This window comes from Aotus nancymaae, unplaced genomic scaffold, assembly GCF_030222135.1.
Source record: "Aotus nancymaae isolate 86718 unplaced genomic scaffold, 86718_ANA_hifiasm-v0.15.2.pri h1tg000011l, whole genome shotgun sequence".
Classification (NCBI taxonomy): domain Eukaryota; kingdom Metazoa; phylum Chordata; class Mammalia; order Primates; family Aotidae; genus Aotus; species Aotus nancymaae.
In genome coordinates this window covers 58,414,484-58,439,135 of record NW_026988422.1, presented here as the reverse complement: position 1 = coordinate 58,439,135, position 24,652 = coordinate 58,414,484, and the positions used below count along the sequence as shown (strand labels likewise).

Below are 24,652 nucleotides of genomic sequence, written 5' to 3'. Positions count from 1 at the left end.
AAAACATAAGAAAAAGTATAGTGAAAAGTAGGATGATATTGGAATGATATTGGGTGGCCCAGAGTGGTAGCAAGACGAGATGAGCAGATGAGTTACAGAGGCCATTAAAAGGTTAAACTGACTAAACTTGCTTGACTACAAGACAGGTTTGAACACTGGCATAAAGGCAGAGTAAAAAGTCAGGGCCAGGTGCAGTGGCTCACGCTTGTAATCAAAGTACATTGGGAGGACAAGGCAGGCAGATCACAAGGTCAGGAGTTCGAGACTAGCCTGTCCAACATGGTGAAATCCTGTCTCTACTAAAAATACAAAAATTAGCCAGGCATGGTGGTGGGCACCTGTAATCCCAGCTACTTGGTAGGCTGGGAGAATCGCTTGAACCCAGGAAGCAGAGGTTGCAGTGAGCAGAGATCATACCATTGTATTCCAGCCTGGGCAACAGAGTAAGATTTTGTCTCAAAAAAAAAAGAGTCAGGCCTGGGCATGGTGGCTCACACCTGTAATCCCAGCACTTCGGGAGGCTGAGGCAGAAGGATCGCTTGAGTCTAGGAGTTCAGGACCAGTCTGGGCAACATAGTGAGACCCCCATCTCTAAAAAATAGAACTAAAAAATTAGCTGGGCACAGTGGCATGTGCCTGTAGTCTCAGCTACTCAGGAGGCTGAGGTGAGAGGATCATTTGAGCCCAGGACTTGAGGCAGCAATGAGCTATGATCATGCCACCACAGTCCAGCCTGGGCAACGGAGTCAGACTCTGTCTCAACAATGACAATAACAAAAGAGTCAGGAATAACTCCCAGAGTGCTGGTTTCAGCAATCAAATGGTTAGGGTTCTAATTACTAAAACAGAGACTACTAAATGAGAAATAGGTTTGGACGAACTACATTTTGGATTGGTTGAGTTTGAGGTATACTAAGATAATATATATTTTTTGTAGAGAATTTGGAAAATAATAGTAGAAAGAAGATTATAAAAATCACCTATACTCCCTCCATTCAGAAACATTACTGTCAAGATAGTAATATAACTCAGTCTAGACTTTATAACATTAATGGCACATAAGTGACAATCCAAGCGCCTAGAAAGATTCAGATGATCTATACAGAGGGTACAAAATAAAAACAGAGCCTAGGAATGAGCCCTAAAGAATGGTTTGCAGAAGAAGTCAGCAAAAGAGACTGAAAAGAGATAACCAAAAAAGTAAAAGGAAAACCAGAAGAATGTGAATTCACAAAAGCCAAGAGAGAAGTATGTTTTTTAAGAAGGTGGGCACAGTCAACTATATTACATTTGGCTGCAAAATTAAACAATAAGGGAAATAAGAACTGTCCACTGTCATGGAGATCATTAGTGAGAGGGCTGCCAGACAATGACAGTGGCAGAAGCCAGAAAGAAATAGGTTGAGGAGTGGCATGGGAGTTAAAAACACATAAAAGCACAATGACGGCTGGGCGCTGTGGCTCATGTCTAATCCCAGCACTTTTGGAGGCCGAGGTGGGATCACTCAAGGCAGATCACTTGAGGCCAGGAGTTCAAGACTAGTCTGGCCAACATCATGAAACTCTACTAGAGATATAAAATCTAAAAATATAAAATTTAAGCCAGGTGCGGTGGCACATGGCTGTAATCCCAGCACTTTGGGAGGTCCAGGCGGGAGGATCATGAGGTCAGGAGATTGAGACCATCCTGGCCAATATAGTGAAACCCTGTCTCTACTAAAAATATAAAAATTAGCCGGGTGTGGTGGCGTATGCCTGTAATCCCAGCTACTCAGGAGGCTGAGGCATGAGAATCACTTGAACTCAGGAGGCAGAGGTTGCAGTGAGCCAAGATTGCACTACTGCACTCCATCCTGGAGACAGAGGGAGATTCTGTCTCAAAAAAAAAAGGCAAAATGACAATATTGACAATAATTGTCAATATTATTGTCACTCAATGGAAGAGGTCAAACAAAATAGAAACACACAACTGGCAAAAAAAGAAAATTTCTCCTTCCATCACATTAATAATTGATTCAGGCAAGAACTACCAATGAATGAAAATTTGTTGGGGAACAGATATTAAGAGTCTCTCTCTACAGATTACTTATTAAAGAGAAAACCATAGAAAAATTTCTTAGATAACACCTTAACCAAAAATCAGTGTTTAAATCACTAATAATGAGATAAATTGACACCATATGGCTCCTGGTGTGATGCACTGAGAGGGCACAGTATCACTTACCTAGTATTCCTGCTAATGTTTAACCTGAACCTAAGCACGTGGAAACAAACAGACAAATCCAAATGCAGGGGCATTCTACAAAACAGGCCTAAACTCTTCATAAATTCTTCATCTTTCATGACAATGACAAGGCTGAGAAACTATATTTTGTATTAAAGGATTGAATCTTGGATTTTTGAAAATTTCTATAAACTATGTGATAGGAACAACTGATGACATATGAATATAAACTATATGTGAGATAATTCAAGAAATTTAATTCAGGAAATTTATATTACTTAATATAATATTTTATATTACTTAATATAATATTTTATTAATATTAAATTTCCTGCATTTGATAACAGTTATCAAATCAAAAGACAATGTCCTTGTTCTTACAAGATACCTACTGATGTATTTAAGAGTGAAGGTTTATGAGGTCTACAACTTAATTCTCAAATGGTTCCACAAAAATAATGACATCAACAAAACTGTTAATAAGAATATATTCACACAAAGAAAAATGTGGCAAAATATTAACTGTGATCTCAATGAAAGGCATATCAGTAGGTGTTCTTACATTATTAATACTATTCATGTAACTTTTCTGTAGGTTTTAAGTTTTTCAAAGTAAAAAGGTGAAAAAGTAATGTCATTTTGCATTGCATTTGAACCAAAGGATACTCACCTCTTCAATAGCAGCATCTTGCAGCAAAGAACGAATATCTAGACGCATCATGTGACGAGGCGCAGTTTCCCAGTGATCGGCCATCTATTGAAAAATATTGTTAAATATTAATCAAATTGTTAAATACTAATTTAATATTATAAAGTCTAATGGGCCAATTTCCTCTTTTTTTGAGACAGGATCTCACTCTGTCACCCAGGCTGGTGTGCAGCAGCGCAAACATGGCTGACTGCAGCCTTGACATTGTGGGCTCAAGTAATCTTCCTACCTCAGCCTCCCCAGTAGCTGGGACCACAGGCACTTGCCACAAGACCCAGCTAATTTTTGTGTTTTTTTGTAGAGACAGGGTTTCACCATGTAGCCCAGGCTGATCTCAAACTCCCAGACTCAAGCGATCCGCCCACCTCGGCCTCCCAAAGCACTGGGATTACAGGCGTGAGCCACCGCGCCCGGCCATAACAGGCTAATTTCAAGAAGAGCTAGGAAAAAAAACAAAGGAAGAGAAACATTTACTAAAGCAGATGGGAAAGATATTATGAAAAATAAAAAGGGGGGGATAAATAGGAGCTTCCAGACAAGAGTGCTGATACAGACAATATGAAGAGGAGTATAGTCACATATCACTTAGCAATGGGCATACATTAGAACAAATAGATCATTAGGCAATTTGCCATTGTGTGAACATCACAGAGTATACTTACACAAACCTAGATGATAATGCCTACTGCACATCTAGGCTACAAACTTGTACAGCATGTTAATGTACATAATACTGTAGGCAACTGTAACACAATGTTAAGTATTTGCGTATTTAAAGATATCTAAACATAGAAAACGTACAGTAAAAATACATTATTACAATGTTATGGGACCACCATGTATGTAGTCCTTCCTTGACCAAAACATTATCATGTAACGCATGATGGTACTTTATTAGTCCATGTTTCTGAAAATCACCTTATTTATTTCTTTAAGCTTTCTTCCATGAATATTTCTCTTGCCACAGGTCTGGTTATCTGCACTCATTTCAGCCAAATATACCTAAGCAAGAATGAATAACAATTAGGCAAAGATATATAACATTTACGTGACAACACAAAGTACTTCAAAGTTCTTTAAGTTTCTACCTCAAATCCCTTGGTTTTTGCTGCACTCCAAAACTGGTCAAAATGCCTAACTCTGTCATTGATGGCATCCAGAATTATGAAGGGGAAAAAGCCATCATCCAGAGTCTTTTTGAAAGTTTTGAACATGCTGGTGCGGTAAGTCTCCTCCATCTCGGCTTCATATTCATATTCCATTACCTAAGGTCCCCAAAAAGAGATATACAATTAGCAAAAGCAAAGACTCATACTAAGCTTTTTCCCTGGTTAGCATTTGGACAGAGATGACTTTGTAGTCTTTCCTTCACACCCAAGTACTAAAGTTTGTGTTCAGAAAACAGAGAAGTCCTTGCCCTCAAAAAAGCCACATTTCTCTCCAAACATGATTTCCTTTAAATACTATTAATGAATCAGAATGTGATCTGAGATGAATAGCATACCTTCTTTTTTACTTTCTTTCCAGAATCTGGATCTTTTTCTTCTTTTTCCACTTCAGTGATGAAGTAATCATCCAGGCTTAGAACTCTGGGTGCAGGTCCTCCAAATTCTACCTCCTTATCCTAAGAATCATATAGTCAAGAATATTAAAATGAATTTATGGAATAAATTAATGTTCACACCAAAGTTCCCTCTTGTGGCTAAATAATATACAATCTTCTGGTGGTTTTAAATCAAGGAGAGTCAAAAATGTTTCTCTGAGTACATCCAAATGCATATGGGACAACATCTACCACATGGGCCAACTCTAACGAATCAAATGGAAGACAACTCTATTGGTATCATGTTGCTTGCTATTAATAAGAAGGCAAGTGACTACTAACACAAGCAATTGATTTTTCAGCTTTCCCATACTCACTCGAATAAGTTTTGCAACATGTGTCTTTCCACTGCCAGGTAATCCTCTCATTATAACAACAATCTGAAACAGAATAGACCAAAAAAAAAAAAAAAGTCACTCAGAGAAAACTTTCTGCAATGAGATAATAGCTAACAATGACCTACCACTTTCCAGGATAGACTATGTAATAGACCATGAAACAAACCTTAATAAATTTGAAAGGATAGAAATAATACAAAGTATGTTATCTGACCATAGTGGAATGAAACTGGAAATTAATAGTAAGAAAAATTAAGGGCCGGGCGCGGTGGCTCAAGCCTGTAATCCCAGCACTTTGGGAGGCCGAGGCGGGTGGGTCACGAGGTCAAGAGATCGAGACCATCCTGGTCAACATGGTGAAACCCCGTCTCTGCTAAAAATACAAAAAATTAGCTGGGCATGGTGGCGCGTGCCTGTAATCCCAGCTACTCAGGAGGCTGAGGCAGGAGAATTGCCTGAACCCAGGAGGCAGAGGTTGCGGTGAGCCGAGATCGTGCCATTGCACTCCAGCCTGGGTAACGAGAGCAAAACTCCGTCTCAAAAAAAAAAAAAGAAAAAGAAAAATTAAACTCACAAATATGTAAAAATTAAACAACATACTCCTAAATAACCAACGAATCAAAGAAGAAATAAAGAAGAACCAGAAATCAAGAGGAACCAGGAAATACTCTGAGATGAATGAAAACAACACAACATACCAAAGCTTACAGGATACAACTAAAGCAGTGCTTAAAAGGAAATTGATAGCTATAAATGTCTATAGTAGTAAAGAAGATAGGTCTCAGATCAATAACTTAACCTTCCACTTTAAGACACTGGAAAAAGAGCAAACTAAACAAACAGAGGAAGGAAACAATAAAGATTAAAGAAGTTAATAAAATAGAAAACAGAAAAACAAAAGAGTAAAAATAAAACCAAACAGTGGCAGTGGTTCTTTTTAAAAGATCAACAAATTATTATTATATTATTATTATTATTATTATTATTTTGTGATGGAGTCTCACTCTGTTGCCCAGGCTGGAGTGCAGTGGTGCAATCTTGGCTCATCGCAACCTCTGTCTCCCGGGTTTGAGCAATTCTTGTGCCTTAGCCTCCCAAGCAGCTGGGATTACAGGCACCCGCCACCACATCTGGCTAAATTTTGTGTTTTTAGTAGAGATGGGGTTTCACCACATGGCCAGGCTGGTCTTGAACTCCTGGCTTCAAGTGATCCACCCACCTCAGCCTCCCAAAGTGCTGGGATGACAGGTGTGAGCCACCACGTCCAGCTAAGATCAACAAAATTGATGAACTCTTACCTAGACTGAACGAGAAAAAAAGGAGATTCAAATTACTAGAATCAGAAATGAAAGTGGGGCTCAGTGGTGCGTGCCTATAATCCCAGCTCCTTAGGAGGCTGAGGCAAGAGGGTCCCTTGATCCCAGAAGTGCAATCCCAGCCTGGGCAACAGTGACATTCTGCCTCAAGTAAAAATGAAATGAAAGAGGGGCCATTACCACCAACCTTATAGAAATAAAAAAGGATACAAAGGAATACTATGAACAATAATTTAGGTCAAACAGACACATTCCTGGAGAGACATAGACTACTAAAACTTAAGAAGAAATAAACAATCTGAATAGACCTACAACAAGTAAAGAATCTAAGATAGTAATTTTAAAAACACACACAAAGAAAAGCCCAAGCCTAAGCCTGGATGACTTCACTGAATTTACCAAATATTTAAATACCAACTCTTCACAGTCTTCGAAAAAACAGAATAGGCAGGAATAATTTCCTTCTTTTTTTTTTTTTTTTTTTTTTTTGAGATGGAGTTTCACTCTTGTCACCCAGGCTGGAGTGCAATGGCACGATCTCGGCTCACCGCAACCTCCGCCTCCTGGGTTCAGGCAATTCTCCTGCCTCAGCCTCCTGAGTAGCTGGGATTACAGGCACGCGCCACCATGCCCAGCTAATTTTTTGTATTTTTAGCAGAGGTGGGGTTTCACCATGTTGACCAGGATGGTCTCGATCTCTTGACCTCGTGATCCACCCACCTCGGCCTCCCAAAGTGCTGGGATTACAGTCGTGAGCCACCACGTCCGGCCCTTTTTTTATTTTTATTTTTCTAGAGACAGGGTCTCGCTATGTTGCCCAGGCTGGAGTGCAGTGTCTATTCACGGGCACAATCCTGCTACTGATCAGCATGAGAGTTTTGACCTGCTCCGTTTCTGACCTGGGCCGGTTCACCCCTCCTTAGGCAACCTGGTGGTCCCCTGCTCCCGGGAGGTCACCATATTGATGCTGAACTTAGTTAGTGCAGACACCCAATTGGCATAGCGCACTACAGCCCAGAACTCCTGGGCTCAAGTGATCCTCCCACCTCAGCCTCCTGAGTAGCTGGGACTACAGGCAGATGCCACCGCGCCTGACAGGAAGGAATAATTTCTAACTTACTTTATGAAGCCAGTATTACAGCAAACCAAATACAGCACAAGAAAACAACACTATTTTCTATGAATATGGATGCAAAAATCCTCCAAAATATTAGCAGCTGAATCCAGCAACATATAAAAATAATTACACACCATGACCAAGTGGAAGTTATCCTAGGAATGCAAGTTAACATATGAAATCAATTAATATAACACATCAACAGACTAGAAACCAAAATCACACGATCATCCCAATTGTCACAGAAAAAGCATTCAACAAATCCAACATCATCCCATGATAAAAACATTCAACAAACTAGGAACAGAACTTTCTTAACCTAATAAAGTGCATCTACAAAAAATTCACAGCTAACATCATTCTTAATGGTGAAAGATTGTATGTTTTCTCTCTAAGATCAGAAACAAGACAAGAATGTCCACTCTTGCCACATCTATTCAACACTGCACTGGGGGTTCTAGCCATGGCAATTAGGCAAGAAATAAAAGGCATCCAATTCAGAAAGAAAGAAGTATTTGCAGATGACATAATCTTATACAAAGAAAACCTTAAGAATCCACTAAAAATCTACTAAAACTAATAAATGAATTCAATGGTATTACATAAGATGAATAAACAAAATTAAACCATATTTCCATAGTTTGCAATGAATAATCCAAAAATAAAATTAAGCCAACTATATCAATAATCATTTTACTACCAGGTACTATGTTCACTATTTGGGCAACAGTCTCATTAAAAGCCCAAACTCCAGCATTACATAAAATACCTATGTAATTAACCTGCACATGTATCCTGAATCCATAATTTAAAAAAATCTTCAGTACCAGTTAATTCAAATGGAGTCAATCTAATTACTCTGTAATATAAGACAAATTTAAAAGAATGCACACATTTGGAGGTCACTAGGAAATTAAGCCTAAGCTAATCAAGTCTCCTAATTCTCCCTTTCTATTCCACATACCACCATAAAACCAAATCCACTTTCCTCTCTTCAACGTGCAATTAATTGAGGCCTCATGAATGTTTTAAAATTCAACATCTTTTTTGCCAAGTAGTTTAGTGCTAAATTCTTAAAGATTCTATAGTGTAGGCCATTTATGGGATTTTATGGTGATTTAGGTATGGTAAAATGCCTTGAATCTGATATTATTACTATGTTGCAGAAAAGTAAAGAAATTCTGTTCAGGATATTAAAAAGATCTCTTCTGGTTTGCATGGAAATGAATCAGCTTCACGGGACTCACTCTCTCAGGTCTGCTCTCCCGGCCTGGTGGTTTCAAAATATCATCCACATTCTTTGATTCAGGCTTCTTCTCGACCCGTGGAGCTGGAGGTGGCTGGTGGCTCAGTGAAGGAGCTGGCAGGGGCATTCGCTCTTCAGGATAAGTCCTTCGTTCTCCTAGGATTCCAGCAGTTGAACAAAATTACTATTTGTAAAGTAATTATTTTGAAATTCAACTCTCCCCACACATCCTAAGGTAATATAATTCAAACCAAGTCTAATGATTTTGGGGCCACTTTTTAACTAGAGAAAATTTAAGGTAATGTAAAATCTACTGAAGTCAAGAAAATGAGATGATTTAAGTATGATTTCAGGCAAATAGACTGTTCTGCAAAACACCGAATTCATCCTTGTTTGTATTAAATGTAAAAAGTTAAGCAACAAAACATGAAAGAATAATAAATGTTTTGCTGGACAGTCCTAAGTTCTGTAACTTCTGCTTTACCATTTTAAGAATAAAAGTTATACCATCTTAGGAGAGTGTATTCCTATAAATAGGTATGAGTTTCTAGTTTAAGTGTAAATCATAGTGAAAAACTAAAAACAATCCCTAAATTACCCAATAATAAGGGTCTTGGTCTTATATTTTATCCACTCAATAGAATGTCAAAGAGCCATTAAAATTTCATAATTTTACATATGAAAAATGTGTATGGTACAATATTAATCAGAACAATCATGATAAAGAAATTGTTATTATTACTTCATATTTATACTTTGATTACAACTTCATAAATACGTCTGTAAAAAGAGAATGAGAGGAAATCTACAAAATTATAATAGCTATAGTATAGTGGGTAGTGAGACTATCAGTAATTTTGTTTCTACTTTGTTTCAAAAGTAAACATTTTATTTCATTAATTACATTGCTATTTTTTACGATAATGCCGCCAGCTTTAAGAAATCTGTGAATACATTTTACTCTAAAAGTTTAAATCCATAGCTACAATGGAAAGCATCTCCCATACTTTACATTATTAATATCCTTGCAGTTAATAAGGCATCACTCTACCTCCAAACATGGATGGTCCTTCATAGACTGGTCGGTCAGACTTCCGGTCATAGGATGGCCTATCAAAACCCCCTCTTCTGGATGTGGAATGGTCTTTTTTGTCTCGATATGACTGAGCTCTAGAAGGTATAACAGGAAGTGCTTCAGCAAATAAAAAATATTCAGAGGTCTCTGCTTTATAATGCAACAGCATTCTCTGCCCAATTTTCTCTATAGGTAGGTACTCCACACCATATTTACTTTTTTTTTTTTAGATGGGGGTCTCACTTTGTCAACGAGGCTGGAGTGCAGTGGATCTTGGCTCACTGCAGCCTTGATCTCCAGAGTTCAAGTGATCCTCCCATCTTAGCCACCTGAGTAGTTGGGACTACAGGCACACACAACTTTGCCTGGCCAACTTTTGTTATTTTTTTGTAGAGATGGGGTTTCGCCATGTGGGCCAGGCTTATCTCAAACTCCTGAGCTCAGGATATCCGCCTGCCTTGACCTCCCAAAGTGCTAGAATTACAGGCATGAGCCACTGCACCAGGCCAATATTTACATTTTGACTTTGCTTTTTCATTTAGATCTACTTTATATATGTATCTAAAAAGTTCATGTGAAAGCTGGGCATGGTGGCTCACTCCTGTAATCCCAGCACTTTGGAAGGCCGAAGCAGGTGGATCACTTGAGCTCAGGAGTTTGAGACCAGTCTGGGCAACATGGTAAAATTACATCTTCACCAAAAATACAAAAAAAAAAAAAAAAAGGTAGCCAGGCATGGTGGCAGATGCCTATGGCCCCAGCTACTCAGGAGACTGAGGTGGGAGGATCACTTAAGCCCAGGAGGTGGAGGCTGCAGTGAGCTGAGACTGTGCCACTGCATTCCAGCCTGGATGACAGACTGAGACCCCATCTCAATAAAATATAGTAATTAATAAATAAATATTTAAAAGTTTGTGGGCTTTCTCCCTTCCCCTTCTCCTTGCCTGACTTCCAGAATGCCCTTAGGTGACCATAATAAATAAAAAGCTAATGGATTGCAAAAATAAACTGCTTGCCTACTGAGTAATGACTGCACCTTTATTGATAATACCATTTCCATTCCTTTCTGGCTATCTCCATTGCCCATTTAATGCTCCGGAATTCAAGTTACCAAGTCAAAGACCTACTTTCCTGAAAACTGGTCCAGAATTATTCTTCCCCCTCCAAATTACAAATATACATGCATGAGAAGAATATGTTACTTACTAAATTTCTCTTAAACTTTTACTGAACTTAAGTATATAATAATTTGTACACCTAGCAAAGACTGTTTTATAGCATACCTATCATCTCGGGGTCGGCGTTCTCTGTCAAATCGATCCCGGTCATAGTCAATAACACCACGATCCCGGTCTCGATCTCTATGTGTCTCACGATCTCTTTTAAAATCTCGATGATCTGCTATGACATTACTTTGGCGATCAAAATAAGGCTCACGGTCTCTTTCTCTATCATAACGATCACGTTGGCCTGCATGCTCTACAAAAACAATTAGCACAAAATAACTATATCCCTTTTATAGAAATAAAAGCAGAAAAGCATAAATCTAACCTCAGAGCTGGTATAAATTTCTGCCCTAAATTCAACTTAAGAATCTTTCAGCTGACTAAAAGGAAAATCATGTGATAATTAGGCCCTAAAATGTTTAAAAATACTGACCTCTCTGGGAATCCTACCTGTCTCAAAAGTTGATCTTTCAGGTAGTGGATCTGGGCGTAGAGTTATTCTTTCTCCATAAGGTATCTGTTCAACTTTATTAGTGGATATATCTGGTAAACAAAATCAGAGAAAAAGCACTCTAAGAGTGAAGCTTGAGAAAGCTAAAGCTGAAGCTAACAATTCCTGTAGGATCCCAAATACAAGTTCACCATCATTACTCACCTCGGCCATGGCCATAATCAACAGTCTGCTGCACTGGTGGTGGCTTGGACATTGGTGGCATACCCATAGGCACTGCACCAGGAGGGGGAATGGAAGAGTGAACAGGTGGGGGTGGTAATACTGGAGCAGATGGAATCGCTGCAGTTTCTGACTTGAATTCTGAGTTCAGTCCTTGTTCATCATTTGTATCCCAGAGCCCATAGAAAGAATCTTCATCCCATCGTTCCTGTTCTACAGCTGAAGTTTGCGGCTTTATCACTGGAGGAGGAGGAGGAGGTAGAGGTGGAGGAGGTGGAGGTGGTGGTATTGGGACAGGCGGCCTGGTTACAGGAACAGATGATCTTGCTGGTGGAACAGAAGGTCTTACAATTGAACCTGGTGGTTTACCCATAGGAGGGGGTGGTCTATAGGACCCTGGAGGCTAGAGAACAGAGTCAAGAGCTTAGTGGACAAGCGTACCACTATGTTTTTACAGATCAGTGGAAATTAAAATCTGGTTCTCAATTTATAAGAAAAAAGTTAACACCTTGGACTCATTCAAAATTTCGTGCTTTAAAACATACCATCAAAATGATGACAAGCCACAGAAAGGGAGAAAATATACACAAATCATATATTTGATAAAGAACTTGAATTCAGAATATACAAAACACTTAAACTCAATAAGGCAAAATGTAAAAAAAATATAGCCAAAGCTGAGAATAGATATTTTTCCAAAGAAAATATATGAATGCCCAATAAGCACATGAAAAGATACTCAAATTCATTAGTCATTAGGGAAATGCAAATTAACATCCCAATGAGATACCATTTTTATACCCACTGGAATGGCTATAATTAATAAGACAGAAAAAAACAAACGATGGCAAGAATATAGAAAAGAAAAACTTTTTAGATTGTTAGTAGGAATAAATGGTGCCACTATAGTAAATGGTTTGCTAAGCCAGGTGTGGTGGCATGTGCCTGCAGTCCCAGCTACTTGGGAGGCTGAGGCAGGAGAATCACTTGAACCCAGGAGGCGGAGGTTGTAATGAGCTGAGAATGAGCCACTGCACTCCAGCCTGGGTGACAGAAACAGACTCTGTCTCAAAGGAAAAAAAAAAAAAAAAGAAAAGAAAATGGTTTGCCAATTTCTCTCAAAAAGTCAAATATACTTTTTTTTTTTTTTTAGATGGAATCTTGCTCTTGTTGCCCAGGCTGGAGTGCAATGGTGCAATCTCAGCTCACTGCAACCTCCACCTCCCAGGTTCAAGCACTTCTCTTGCCTCAGCCTCCCGGGTAGCTGGGATTACAGGTACCCACCACCACTACCAGTTAATTTTTTAAATTTTTAGTAGAGTCAGGTTTTCCCTTGGCCAAGCTGGTCTCAAACTCCTGACCTCGAACTCCTGACCTCAGGTGATCTACCCACCTCAGCCTCCCAAAGTGCTGGGATTACAGGCTTGAGCCAGAACTCCCAGCCAAACATAAATTTATCATATGGCTCAGCAATTTCATTTCTAGGTATCTATCCAACAAAAGTAAAAACATATGTCTATCCAAAGACTTGCACACAAAAATTCATAGCCATACTATTCAACAACCCTCATGTCCATCAATTGGTGAATGGTTAAACAAAATGTGGTATATTCATATAAAAAGTTATAAATAGAAATTTTAAAAGCAGTAAAAAGAAATGAAGTACTGAGTCATGCTATAACATGGATAAACTTGAAAAGATTATGCTAAGTGAAAGAAAACAGACATAAAAGACTATGTATTATATAATTCACTTATACAAAATGCCCAGAAAGGCAAATCTATATAGACAGAAAGTGGATCAGTGGTTGCCTGGGACTAGGGCAGGAATGAGGATTAACTAACTATAAACTGGTGCAGTGACCTTACAGGGGTGATGAAAATGTTTTAAAATCTCCATACTCCAAATTAGGACTTAAGATTCAAATGTCCCCGACCAACACCAAATCTACTGAACTTCTGTAGGTGGGGTCCCACCAGTAATTTAAAATTTTTAAAAAAAAATACCCTCCATGAATAATTCTGTTTTCACCCCTTGATAAAGAACTATCTTTCCACTCTCTCAGTGTGCAGGAAGGAGAAAAACGAATAAATAAGAACTATCTTCCTACTCTAGAAACCTATCTCCTCCATAAAAACAGTAAATTTCCAGTGACAGAAATCCTAGAGAGCCTCCACACTTCTGTTCCTTTCAGTTATCTGGTTGACAATAATAGTCTGGGGAAAGCTGGGACCAACACAGGACTTGAGTAATATGAAACAAAATAAAACTAAATGAACATCTAGTAATCTCTCTAAGGAGTGCCACTGTTGGGTACACTGATTACATTTGTTTTCCCAAAGCATCACCAGGTGCCATCAGAAATGTCTATTAAGGAGATGGTAGCACTTCTTAGCAGATAGGTCCTATCTACCCAATACCGAAACCCAGCTGCCACGTACATTTTATTTTTATTCTTTCTTTGGTGAAGACAGGGTCTTGCTATGTTGCCCAGGCTGGTCTTGAACTCCAGGCCTCAAGCAATCTTCTCGCCTCAGCCTCCCAAAGTGCTGGGATTACAGGTGTAAGCCACTATGCCTAGTCTCTATTTTAATCTTCATAAGCATGATTCAAACACTTATTTCCCATTTCTTAGTTCACTGCGTCTGGTTGGTTTGGTTTCTTCTTTCATTTTTTTGTTTTGGTTTGGTTTTTTACTTCTCTGTTATTCCAGGATTTTTTTTCTTTATTTACAGCTATTTTAGACCCTGGAGAGCCCACAATATGCATTATTTATATATTTGCCCATACATAGGCAGTACTTTAAAAATAAACTTTGTGAATAATAAAATGGAGTTGATTAATATGGAAGGAACATAATTTCACTGGAGGTCACTACTGGCTATAGTTAAAAACAAATGGCTATTACCTAAAGATAAAGTTTTAATTAAAGTATGGTATGGTAAACTTTGTTAAGAAAATGCCAATATAGGATGAGGCTATTCTGTCTGTCTAGACATATCCATCGAGACAAGTTTTAAATATCTAAAGATCTCTTAGAAATACACTTATAAATAAAACAAAAAGTGCTTTCTTCATTCTATACAGTAAGAGCAAGATACTTTTTAAAAAAAAATTGTTTATATGCGAAAGGGTTAATATCTATATTTAGGATAATATGAGTCTTAAAAAAAAAACCTCAAACAGATAAATGGGTGAAGGACACAAACAGAATTTCTGTAAGGAGAAAGTATAGTTAACAAATATGAGAAAATATTCATGTCACTAGTAATAAAAAATGCTGTATTAAAATTACTAAATATACCAAACATATTAAGTAACTAATGCTTACAAGGCTATATATAGATGTAACACAACTATTTTCTTTCTTTTTATTTATTTATTTTTGAGACACAGTCTCGCTTTGCTGCCCAGGCTGAAGTGAAGTAGCACGATCTGCAACCTCTGCCTCTCAGGTTCAAACAATTCACCTGCTTCAGACTCCCTAGCAGCTGGGATTACAGATGCACACCATTATGCCCAGCTAATTTTTGTATTTCTAGTAGAGACGGGGTTTCACCATGTTGGCCAGGCTGGTCTCAATCTCCTGACATCTCAGGTGATCCACTTGAGATGAAGTCTTGATCTGTCACCCAGGCTGGAGTGCAGTGGCACAATCTTGGCTCACTGCAACCTCCACCTCCCAGGTTCAAGCATCTCCTGCCTCAGCCTCTGGAGTAACTAGGATTATAGGTGCATGCCACCAAGCCCAGCTTATGTTTGTATTTTTATAGACACCTGGTTTCACCACTTTAGCTAGGCTGGTCTCGAACTCCTGACCTCACGTGATCTGCCTGCCTTGGCCTCCCAAAGTGCTGGGATTGCAAGCGTGAGCCACCATGCCCAGCCATTATACAATTATTATAGAGAGCTGTTTGGCTATGTCACAGGAATCATTTTTTAAAAGTATGCTTATTCTGGGCCAGGTGTGGTGGCTCATGCCTGTAACCATAGCACTTTGGGAGGCTGAGGCAGGGTGGATCACCTGAGGTCAGGAGTTCAAGACCAGCCTGGCCAACATGGTGAAACCCTGTCTCTACTACAAATACAAAAAAATTAGCCAAGCGTGGTGGTGGGCACCTGTAATCCCAGCTACTTGGCAGGCTGAGGCAGAAGAATTGCTTGAATCGGGGAGGTGGAGATTGCAGTGAGCTGAGATTGCACTGTACTCCAGCCTGGGCGAGAGACTATACTTTGTCTCAAAAAAAATTTAAAAAGTATGTTTATTCTTTGAAGTAGTCCACTTTGAGACTTTAAAATCACTGCTGGCTGGGTGCATCCTCTCAACACTTTGAGAGGCCAAGGCACAAGGATCACTTAAGCCCAGGAGTTCGAGACCAGCCTGGGCAACAATTCGAGATCCCGTCCCTACCAACAAAATTTCTTAAATTAGCAAGGCGTGGTGGTGTGTGCCTATAGTCCCAGTTACTCAGGAGGCTCAGGTGGGAGAATCACTTGAGCCCAGGAGTTTGAGGCTGCAGTGAGCTATGATTGCACCACTGTATTCCAGCCTCCAAGGCAACAGAGCAAAACAAAAAAGACAAAACAAAAACAACATAAAACTTGAAAAAAAAAAAATTTACTCATAAGAAGTTATCAGCCGAATGCAGTGGCTCAAACCTGTAATCCCAGCATTGTGGGAATCTGAGCCAGGTGGATCACCTGAAGTCAGGAGCTCAAGACCAGCCTGTCCAATGTGGTAAAACCTCGCCTCTACTAAAAATACAAAAAATTTAGCCAGGCGTGGTGGGTGGCAGACATCTGTAATCCCAGCCACTCTGGAGGCTGAAGTAGGAGAATGGCTTGAACCCGGGAGGTGGAGGTTTCAGTGGCCAGAAATTGTGCCATTGTACTCCAGCCTGGACAACAGAGTGAGACTTCGTCTCAAAAAAAAAAAAGAGTTATCTAAAACAAGAATCCAATACAAAGTCATTCATTAGAGTAATATTAAGAATCACAGTGAAAGATTATAAATCAATTTCAACAGAAATGGAATTAATTCAATAAATTATCATGAATCAAAAACAATATAGCATATAACAAATATGGAAAGATGATTATGAATTGTTAAGCAAATAAAGCAGAAATGTGGATCCATAATCAGGAGCTTCTATTATTTACTAAGACAAGCAAAGATAAAAGATAGAATTCTTGGACAGGCACAGTGACTTATGCCTGTAATCCCAGCACTTTGGGAGGACCAAGTGGGTGGATCACGAGGTCAGGAGTTGAAGACCAGCCTGGCCAAGATGGTGAAACCCCATCTCTACTACAAATACAAAAAAATTAGCCAAGCGTGGTGGCGGGCACCTGTAATCCCAGCTACCCAGGAGGCTGAGGCAGGGAACTGCTTGAATCCGGAAAGTGGAGGCTGCAGTGAGCCGAGATGGCGCCACTGTACTCCAGCCTGGGTGATAGAGAGAGACTCCATCTCAAAAAACTCCGTCTTTTTTTTGAGACGGAGTTTCACTCTTGTTTCCCAGGCTGGAGTGCAATGGTGCAATCTTGGCTCAACACAATCTCTGCCTTCCAGATTCAAGTGATTCTTCTGCCTCATCCTCCCTAGTAGCTGGGATTACAGGCATGTGCCACCACGATCGGCTAATATTGTATGTTTAGTAGAGACGGGGTTTCTCCATGTTGGTCAAGCTGGTCTCCAACTCCTGACCTCTGGTGATCCACCTGCCTCAGTCTTCCACAGTGCTAGGATTACAGGGGTGAGCCACCGCGTCCGGCCTATCGTTCTTATCTTATGGACTCAATTTAGAAGGAAAGACAGACAAGAAAACAGACAATCAAAATGCAACACGATAAAGATGACAACAGAGACCAGTACAAGATGTTACAGGGTATGTATGAGGGTAACTGCCTTACATAGGTGGATGAGAAGATAGTAGAACTGCATTCTAAAAGATAAGCATTAGCCAATTGCAGGAGGGGATGGGATGGCAAAGAAAAGAAACTCTTGGCTTAGAGAATAACACGCATACACAAAGGAATGAAGAAGTAAAAGAATCTAGCACATTCACAGAATTGTTAAGTAGCTCCATGTGGAGGGAAAATGAAGCATCAGAGAGTGGAGTAGCAAGCAATGGTCAGCAGAGGTCAGGCCAGCTCAGGAAGAACTTGAAAGGCCATGCAAGAGAGTCTAGATTTCATCCTGAAGGCATGGGAGAACACTGAAGAGTTTTAAAGCCAGGTAGCCACATGGTGAGATTAATTTTAAAATGTCCATTGACCACAAATCGCATCAATGCTGACTGAAGTGGAGTGTAGGGGTAGCCCCAACTACAAAAAGACATGAGAACTTTTAAGGGTGATGAGAATGTATCTTTTGGTATATATCTGTCAAAACTTGAAATATAGGCTTAAAATGGGTGCAATTATACTTCAGAATTTTATTCAAAAGAGATAAAATCAATCAGTAGTATGACTGGTTATGGCAGGGGCAAGATGGAGGGCTGATTTTCAGATTTCAAGCTAGGGTGATAGGTGATGGTGAGGAGAACGAACATTTAATGGGGTATGATAATGAGCCCCAATTTGAACATGTTGCATTTGACAGGAGTCACATCCACAGACAGAAACTCTGCAGACAGGCAAATGCATACAAAGGTCAGGAGATCTGGAGAGTCAACAACACCATGGTGGGTCACTGATGTCAACAATTATGTCTTAGTGTTTAAGTATTAGACCAGGATGGAAGGGAACGCTGAGAAACGAAGGAAGTTAATTTGAGGAAATGGTTCAGTAGAGCTTTTTTCTTCATTATGCTGTCATAAAACCATTTGAATGATAACATTTAAAACATCTGAAAAGCCCATTACTGGCTTAAATGTAAAGTAACAAAACAAAAACAAAAGGAGTCCTGGCATGCTATTGGGAAAAAAAGGAGAACTTACTCAAGTCTTTAACATAAACACCCCTTTTCATACTGCCTGAACAGTTCTAAAGTATGTACTAGGTTATGACATTTCTCCATCTGAAGGACTAGTAGCCTAAAAAGGTAGGAAGCACCATGAGGCCCACGTCTAGCCCTGCCTAGATGGAAAACAGGACTTTTTTTTTTTTTTTGGTAGAGACGGGGGTCTTACTGTCTTGTGCAGGCTGGTGTCAAACTTCTGGGCTCAAGCAATCCTCTTGCCTTAGCCTCCCAAAGTGCTGGAATGACAGGCATGAGCCACTGTGGCCAGTGAACAGGACTATTTTAACTTAAAAAATTATTAGAAAAATTCTACCATTTTGTGGACAGAAACTATGTAGTTCAGGAGTAGTTGGTGTACTTATCCAAACCCTGGAGAAAAGGAACACCTCTGCCACACTTTTGAACTGCTTTTAAGATGTTCAAAGGTCAATCACTATAAACTTTTACTTTACCAAAAATCTAAATTTTAAAGAGGAAATTTGTAGTTATTTAATTTTTAAAAAATTAAACAACATAAAAACATATAAAGTAGAAACCATTTCATTTTCTGAGCACACATTCTCCCATACCGGATACATTCCAGGTCTTGAAGATGTATTCTGCAGTCTTGATTCCTGAGGTGGTAGATGGTCAGCCATCTGTGGCTCAGACCCGAAGTCTTTCATCTTCTGAAGCTGTTCTTTCTGTTCCCTGAAAACAAATAAAATTGCCATGGTACATAAAGTATGTTTATGCCATTCCTAAGTGGCTACAGCTAATATTGAATTAAAATGAAGAGACCTAAAAAACCTTGCCCTAAAATTCTCTGCAGTGGCCATACAATGGGCACCTCTGAGATTAACCTCTTTTGCTTTTATGTAGCTAACTCATCAGTCATCTAAGACATAAAAATAATTATATATTATTAAAGATATTCAAGGATAGATTCTACAACCTGTCTCAGTAGTTTTCTACTATCTCATCCAGCTGTTATGTTTTTCTTTAATCCAACCAAAAGCTCCCTCGCTATTTCTTTAAACTTTTTTTTTTTTTGGAGACAGAGTCTCACTCTGTCACCCAGGCTGGAGTACAAGTGGTACAATGTCAGCTCACTACAAGCTCTGGTTCTTGGATTCAAGTGATTCTCCTGCCTCAGCCTCCCGAGTAACTGGAACAACAGGTGCAGGCTACCGCACCTGGCTAATTTTTTATATTTCTTTAGTAGAGGCAGGGTTTCACCATATTGGCCAGGCTGGTCTCGAACTCCTGACCTTGTGATCTGTCCGCCTCGGCCTCCCAAAGTGCTGGGATTACAAGGCGTGAGTCACTGAGCCCAGACTACTTTTTTCAACTCTTTACACCAGAGGTTGCAAAATGCTGGCCCATACACCAAATATGGCCTAAAAAGGTTTTCAAAATGTGGCTTTCGGCTGGGTGTAGTGGCTCACGCCTGTAATCACAAAACTTTGGGAGGCTGAGGCGGGTGGATCACAAGGTCAAGAGATCAAGCCCATCCTGGCCAAGATGGTGAAACCCTGTCTCTACCAAAAATACAAATATTAGCTGGGCATGGTGGCATGTGCCTGTGATCCCAGCTACTCAGGAGGCTGAGGCAGAAGAATCACTTGAACTTGGGAGGCAGAGGTTGCAGTGAGCAGAGATCATGCCATTGCACTCCAGCCAGGTAAACAGAGCGAGATTCCAACTCAAAAAAAAAATGTGGCTTTCACATCAGTTTTTAAAATCTGAATTAGTTATTTACAAAGCAAAATATTTCACATATAAATTCAAACCTTAAAGAGATTTGGTAACACCAGGCCTACATGCCCACATGCCAACAATCAGCCGAGTGCGGCAAGGCTGCCCATATTAGATGAAACAACCTGTCACAATCTTCACCATACTCTACAAAGTTCGACTTGGCCCACTTTCACTCATTTTTGTTATCTGATTCTTGGGGACATTTTAATTTATGGCCCCTGCTGTAGATGGTGAAAACAATTGTCAGTCTATATCTTTAAAAACAACACTTCATCTTCCTGAAGATAATTATGTAGTCCTTCGGTTTTTCTTTAAATTTCTGATTAAATTCCTTTTACTTTTCTTCACAATGTCCACCTTAAACATGGGTAAAATCCACTACAACTTCTTAAGACCGCTTACAATTTTCTCCTTACAGTAAAGTAAGTGACCCAAATGAACCCAAAAGGTCAAGTATGTAAGACTATTTTCTGCTCAGGTAAATCACATCCCTTATGATACTCCTTTTGACTTTACACTGACATAACATAACCTACTTGTATTCCACTATGACCACATTATCTATCACTTCATATATATTATTTAATTATGTTCATGTTGCCCAGAAAGCTTTTAAAAAGGATGAAGCAGCAGCAGCACCTTTTACCCAGCATTGCCATGCAAAGCAATAATGAATTAAAAAGAAATTTTGAAAGGAAAAAGAAAGAAACCTTGGCAGCTTAACACCACCAATCAGCTTGGTATTCTCCATAAACAACACAGATTTTAGAGTTGGACAGATTGAGTTTAAACGCTGGGTTTGACACTTACTAGCCAAGAGAACTTAACCTCTCTGAGCCTTAGTGTCACTTGTGAAGTGGGGATAATACTACCTTATCTTTGCAGGCCTTTGAGATAGAAGAATTTGAGATAGACAGACTGGCATAATATACACTCAATTATTAGCAAGTGCCCAGTTACATGGTAGGTGTTAAATTAAAGGTGTCTACAACTTAAAAGTGAACAGTGTAGTAGCTATATACTCTATAGCATGCTTTCTACATTTTCCTCATGAGTAACCTGCAAAAAATAAACCTCTTAGCTATAGACCACAGAAACCTGCCGTATCTGGTCTTTCGTCATTGCTGTTTCTTCACCATATTTTTCTTTCCTAGTTCTAAAGTTTAAGTTATAATTTATTGGTAAGATCCACAAATATAAGTCAGAATTGAAAATTGGAATATATTGGAATCTATCAAAACCTAATCATTAATTGATTTTTCTAAAAAAATTTGCTTTAAAAAAGCTTGCAATCTGTCACTGACTTCTAAATTCCTGTCCCAAGATACAACTGGTTTAAAGATTAAATGAGTTATAATACACAACACACTTAGTACAGTTCCTGGCCCAGAGTAAGCATGCAATAAATGTTAGCTTTTGTTATTATTGTTACTGTAACACAAAAATTATGTAGATACCTATACATAGTTGATTGTAAGTCAAAATATCCTATTTTCCATTTCACAAAGAAAATATTTGGTTACACAGAAACAAGTACCATCCTCAAGGAGAAATATCTGCTTTTAGTTATAATGAAAGACAAAACATCCCAAAAAGAAAGTAACAGTAGTTAGACAAATCTGAGGATGCTCCTAAGCAAACCATTCTTAGCTTCAACAAAGAAAAATACAAAAAATACAGCACTTTCCAAACTTATATCAATGATTGTGACTATAAAGTCTATCAGATCTAATACCAAAGAACAAACTGCTTACTGGAAAAAATGAAGGTTACACATGAGCCCTGTGAAATCCAGAGCACTGAAAAGTTGAAGTTTGACACCTACAACATGCACAGGCATGGCATGCCAGCAACACATCTACAAAGGCCAAGACAGCAATTAATTTTCACCTTTTAGGGCATACACTTATAATTAACACAGTTCTTAAATACTCATCCTAACCCTAAAAACAGCACTGAATGACCAAAATATAAATTAAAAGTATGTGTTAAGAACTTGAAGTAAAATGATTACATTCAAATATATCATCATATCATTTAAAAAGAACAGTCTGAATGTGGTTTTTACTAAAAGAAATGATCTGAAGGAGTCAACTTACCGAAGCATTTTCAGTTCTTGTGCAGCTTTCAAAATGATTTCGTGCTGCCTCTGACTGAGAACCATTACCCCTCCAAGGCCTTGGTCAGAGTCTAAGCTTGCATCGGACCCCATCATTTCTGAGGAATGATGTGAGGAGGGCATATGTTCCGCCATGGGGGAATGTCTATCCACATCAGGTGGGTACCATCTGTCTGACAACCGTTCTCTTTCCCAGTCCATTCTGTCAGGAACATAATCTCGCTTTTCCCGCCATGTATCTCCTCTTTCTGGATACTCTCGAATCCTCAACTCACCCCTATCACGGAAATCTCGATCATACCCATGGTCTCGATTTCTTTCTTCTCTCCATCTATCATCCCGATATCTATCCAAAGGTGGAAGAGGTGGGAGGGGCGGTAAAGGTGGAAGAGATGGAATATCCCGTTCACGAAACTGTGATTCTTGTTCATCCAGTGGTCTCCCATAATCTCTGTCCCACTCATTATCCAAATTTCTATCATACATATCCATGGGTCTTCCAATCCGATCCACATCCCTGTCCATGTCCCTGTCCATTTCCCTATTGTAGTCCTCATCCATATCCTGGTCTCTCTCCCAATCATCCCACCAAGGGCCTCGCCTGTCTCCATCATGAGACCGAGATGGTGGTGCTGAGAACCTGTCCTCTCTGTTATAGAGCTCTAGTGTATCATCTTGATAGTCATGTTCACATTCTCTCCAGTATCTCTCTCTATCCCAGTCATCAAGTCTTTCTCGTTCCATTGGAGCACTTCTACCATCTAATGGGAACTCTTCATGCCCTCGCTCTTCTCCATGGTTCCATGGAGCTCTAGGAGGCTCATCTCGGTGATAAGGATACATTTTTTCCCCACCATCTCCTGGGTCTGGTCTGAATGGACCTCTATCACGACCAAAATCTGATCTTCCCAGTCCCCTTTCTCGACTGCCAGGCCCTCGAGGTGGTCCTCTCTCCCTGCTCCCAGCTCTTCGGGGTGGTACTCTCTCCCTACTCCCGGCCCTTCGAAGAGGTCCTCTCTCCTGACTACCAGCCCTCCGAGGTGGTCCCCTTTCTCGGCTGCCAGCTCCACCCCTGTCCTGGCTGCCTTGCAGACCACCTGGCACTTTCTCCCGACTGCTTCCAGGCCTCACCAGCCCTCTGTCCCGGCTACCTTCTCCTCTGTTCATCTTCTCTCGACTGTCTTCTCTCCTACCCATCATTTTATCCCGAAAGTCTTCTTGCTTGACCAATCCTGGGCCTCGACTGATTGCCTGGCCACGACCTCTGTTTACTAGTCCTTTATCCCGTGTGTCTTCCATTCTGCTTTGCCCAGGACCTCTGTAAGATGAGCTGCTGCCTCTATTGCCTTCTAATCTATTATCTCTATTATCTGGCCGAGGCAGGCCTTTATCTTGGTTGTTTTCTGAATGGGGTAGACCAATACCCATAGGTTTAAAATCATTATCTGCTGTTAATGATGATGATGTTGCTACTGCTGCTCCTCCCTCCATCCCCCCTGTTTTTGAAGGAAAAGTAGATTGAGCAGGTACAGGCTTATTTGCAAGGGGTACAGGCTGAGTAACAGCTTGGGCTTTGTCGATTTGAGTCTCCATACTTTGAGCATTCTGGTCCCAATTAGAAGGCTCTATGGGCCCTTCCGAGACTTCGCTTTTAGGTGGCTCTTGTTGAGAGTCGCTTAGATTCTCATTTGACTGAGCCGCCTTGGCATCCTTTACATCTGCAGCAATGGAAAATGCAGCTGATTGCATTTTAAAATTCTTCTGCTGGTTACTACTGGTGTCTGCTAATGGTTCTTTGTTTCCTGAAAGAGGTTCTGCTTGTGACTTAGGTTGCTGCTGATGCTGCTGTCCAAAAGCTGGTTTGGGGCCTTTCCACTGTGGTCCACTCTGTCGAGGACTTAGGGATGTACTGGGGGTAATATAAAATTGAGATGCTGGCCCCCGGGGAATCATTCCCCATTTGCTTTTAGTGCCCTCTGCTGGGTGACCTTCATATCTGGGTCTTGGCCCATCTGGGCGATTTCCTTCAAAACGAGGCCCTTTGGGTCTCGGTCCTTCACACCTTGACCCTAAATCCTCAAATCTTCGAGGACCATCAAATCTACAAGTAAAACAAAAGATATTACTCAAGACAGTAAGGCAGAAAAAAAAAATTCTCCATGTAAGAATATTTAAGGCACTCTTGCCTTAGAATCTGTTTACAACAATGACTCTTTTCAGTCATTAAATAAATCCTGAGTCACCAATATCTTAGAACCAGTATGTTAAGGTAACAGTGCTCAGAAGGTCTTAGGATAAGCTT

At 39.9% G+C, this 24,652-nt stretch overlaps 1 protein-coding gene across 3 annotated transcripts in view; it reads right to left on the bottom strand.

The window, feature by feature from the left end:
- YLPM1 (YLP motif containing 1) overlaps positions 1–24,652 on the bottom strand; it is a 73,209-nt gene that overhangs the window by 16,246 nt on the left and 32,311 nt on the right. For all 3 annotated transcript variants that reach the window (XM_012438170.3, XM_064375040.1, XM_012438171.2), the window contains exons 5-16: positions 22,331–24,451; positions 19,061–19,181; positions 11,509–11,929; positions 11,304–11,396; positions 10,911–11,106; positions 9,604–9,722; positions 8,554–8,708; positions 4,853–4,915; positions 4,437–4,556; positions 4,021–4,197; positions 3,851–3,934; positions 2,894–2,977 (exon numbers count right to left, since the gene is read on the bottom strand). In XM_012438170.3, coding sequence (XP_012293593.2) covers positions 2,894–2,977; positions 3,851–3,934; positions 4,021–4,197; positions 4,437–4,556; positions 4,853–4,915; positions 8,554–8,708; positions 9,604–9,722; positions 10,911–11,106; positions 11,304–11,396; positions 11,509–11,929; positions 19,061–19,181; positions 22,331–24,451 — 3,754 coding nt within the window. The remainder of the gene's footprint in view (positions 1–2,893; positions 2,978–3,850; positions 3,935–4,020; positions 4,198–4,436; positions 4,557–4,852; positions 4,916–8,553; positions 8,709–9,603; positions 9,723–10,910; positions 11,107–11,303; positions 11,397–11,508; positions 11,930–19,060; positions 19,182–22,330; positions 24,452–24,652) is intronic.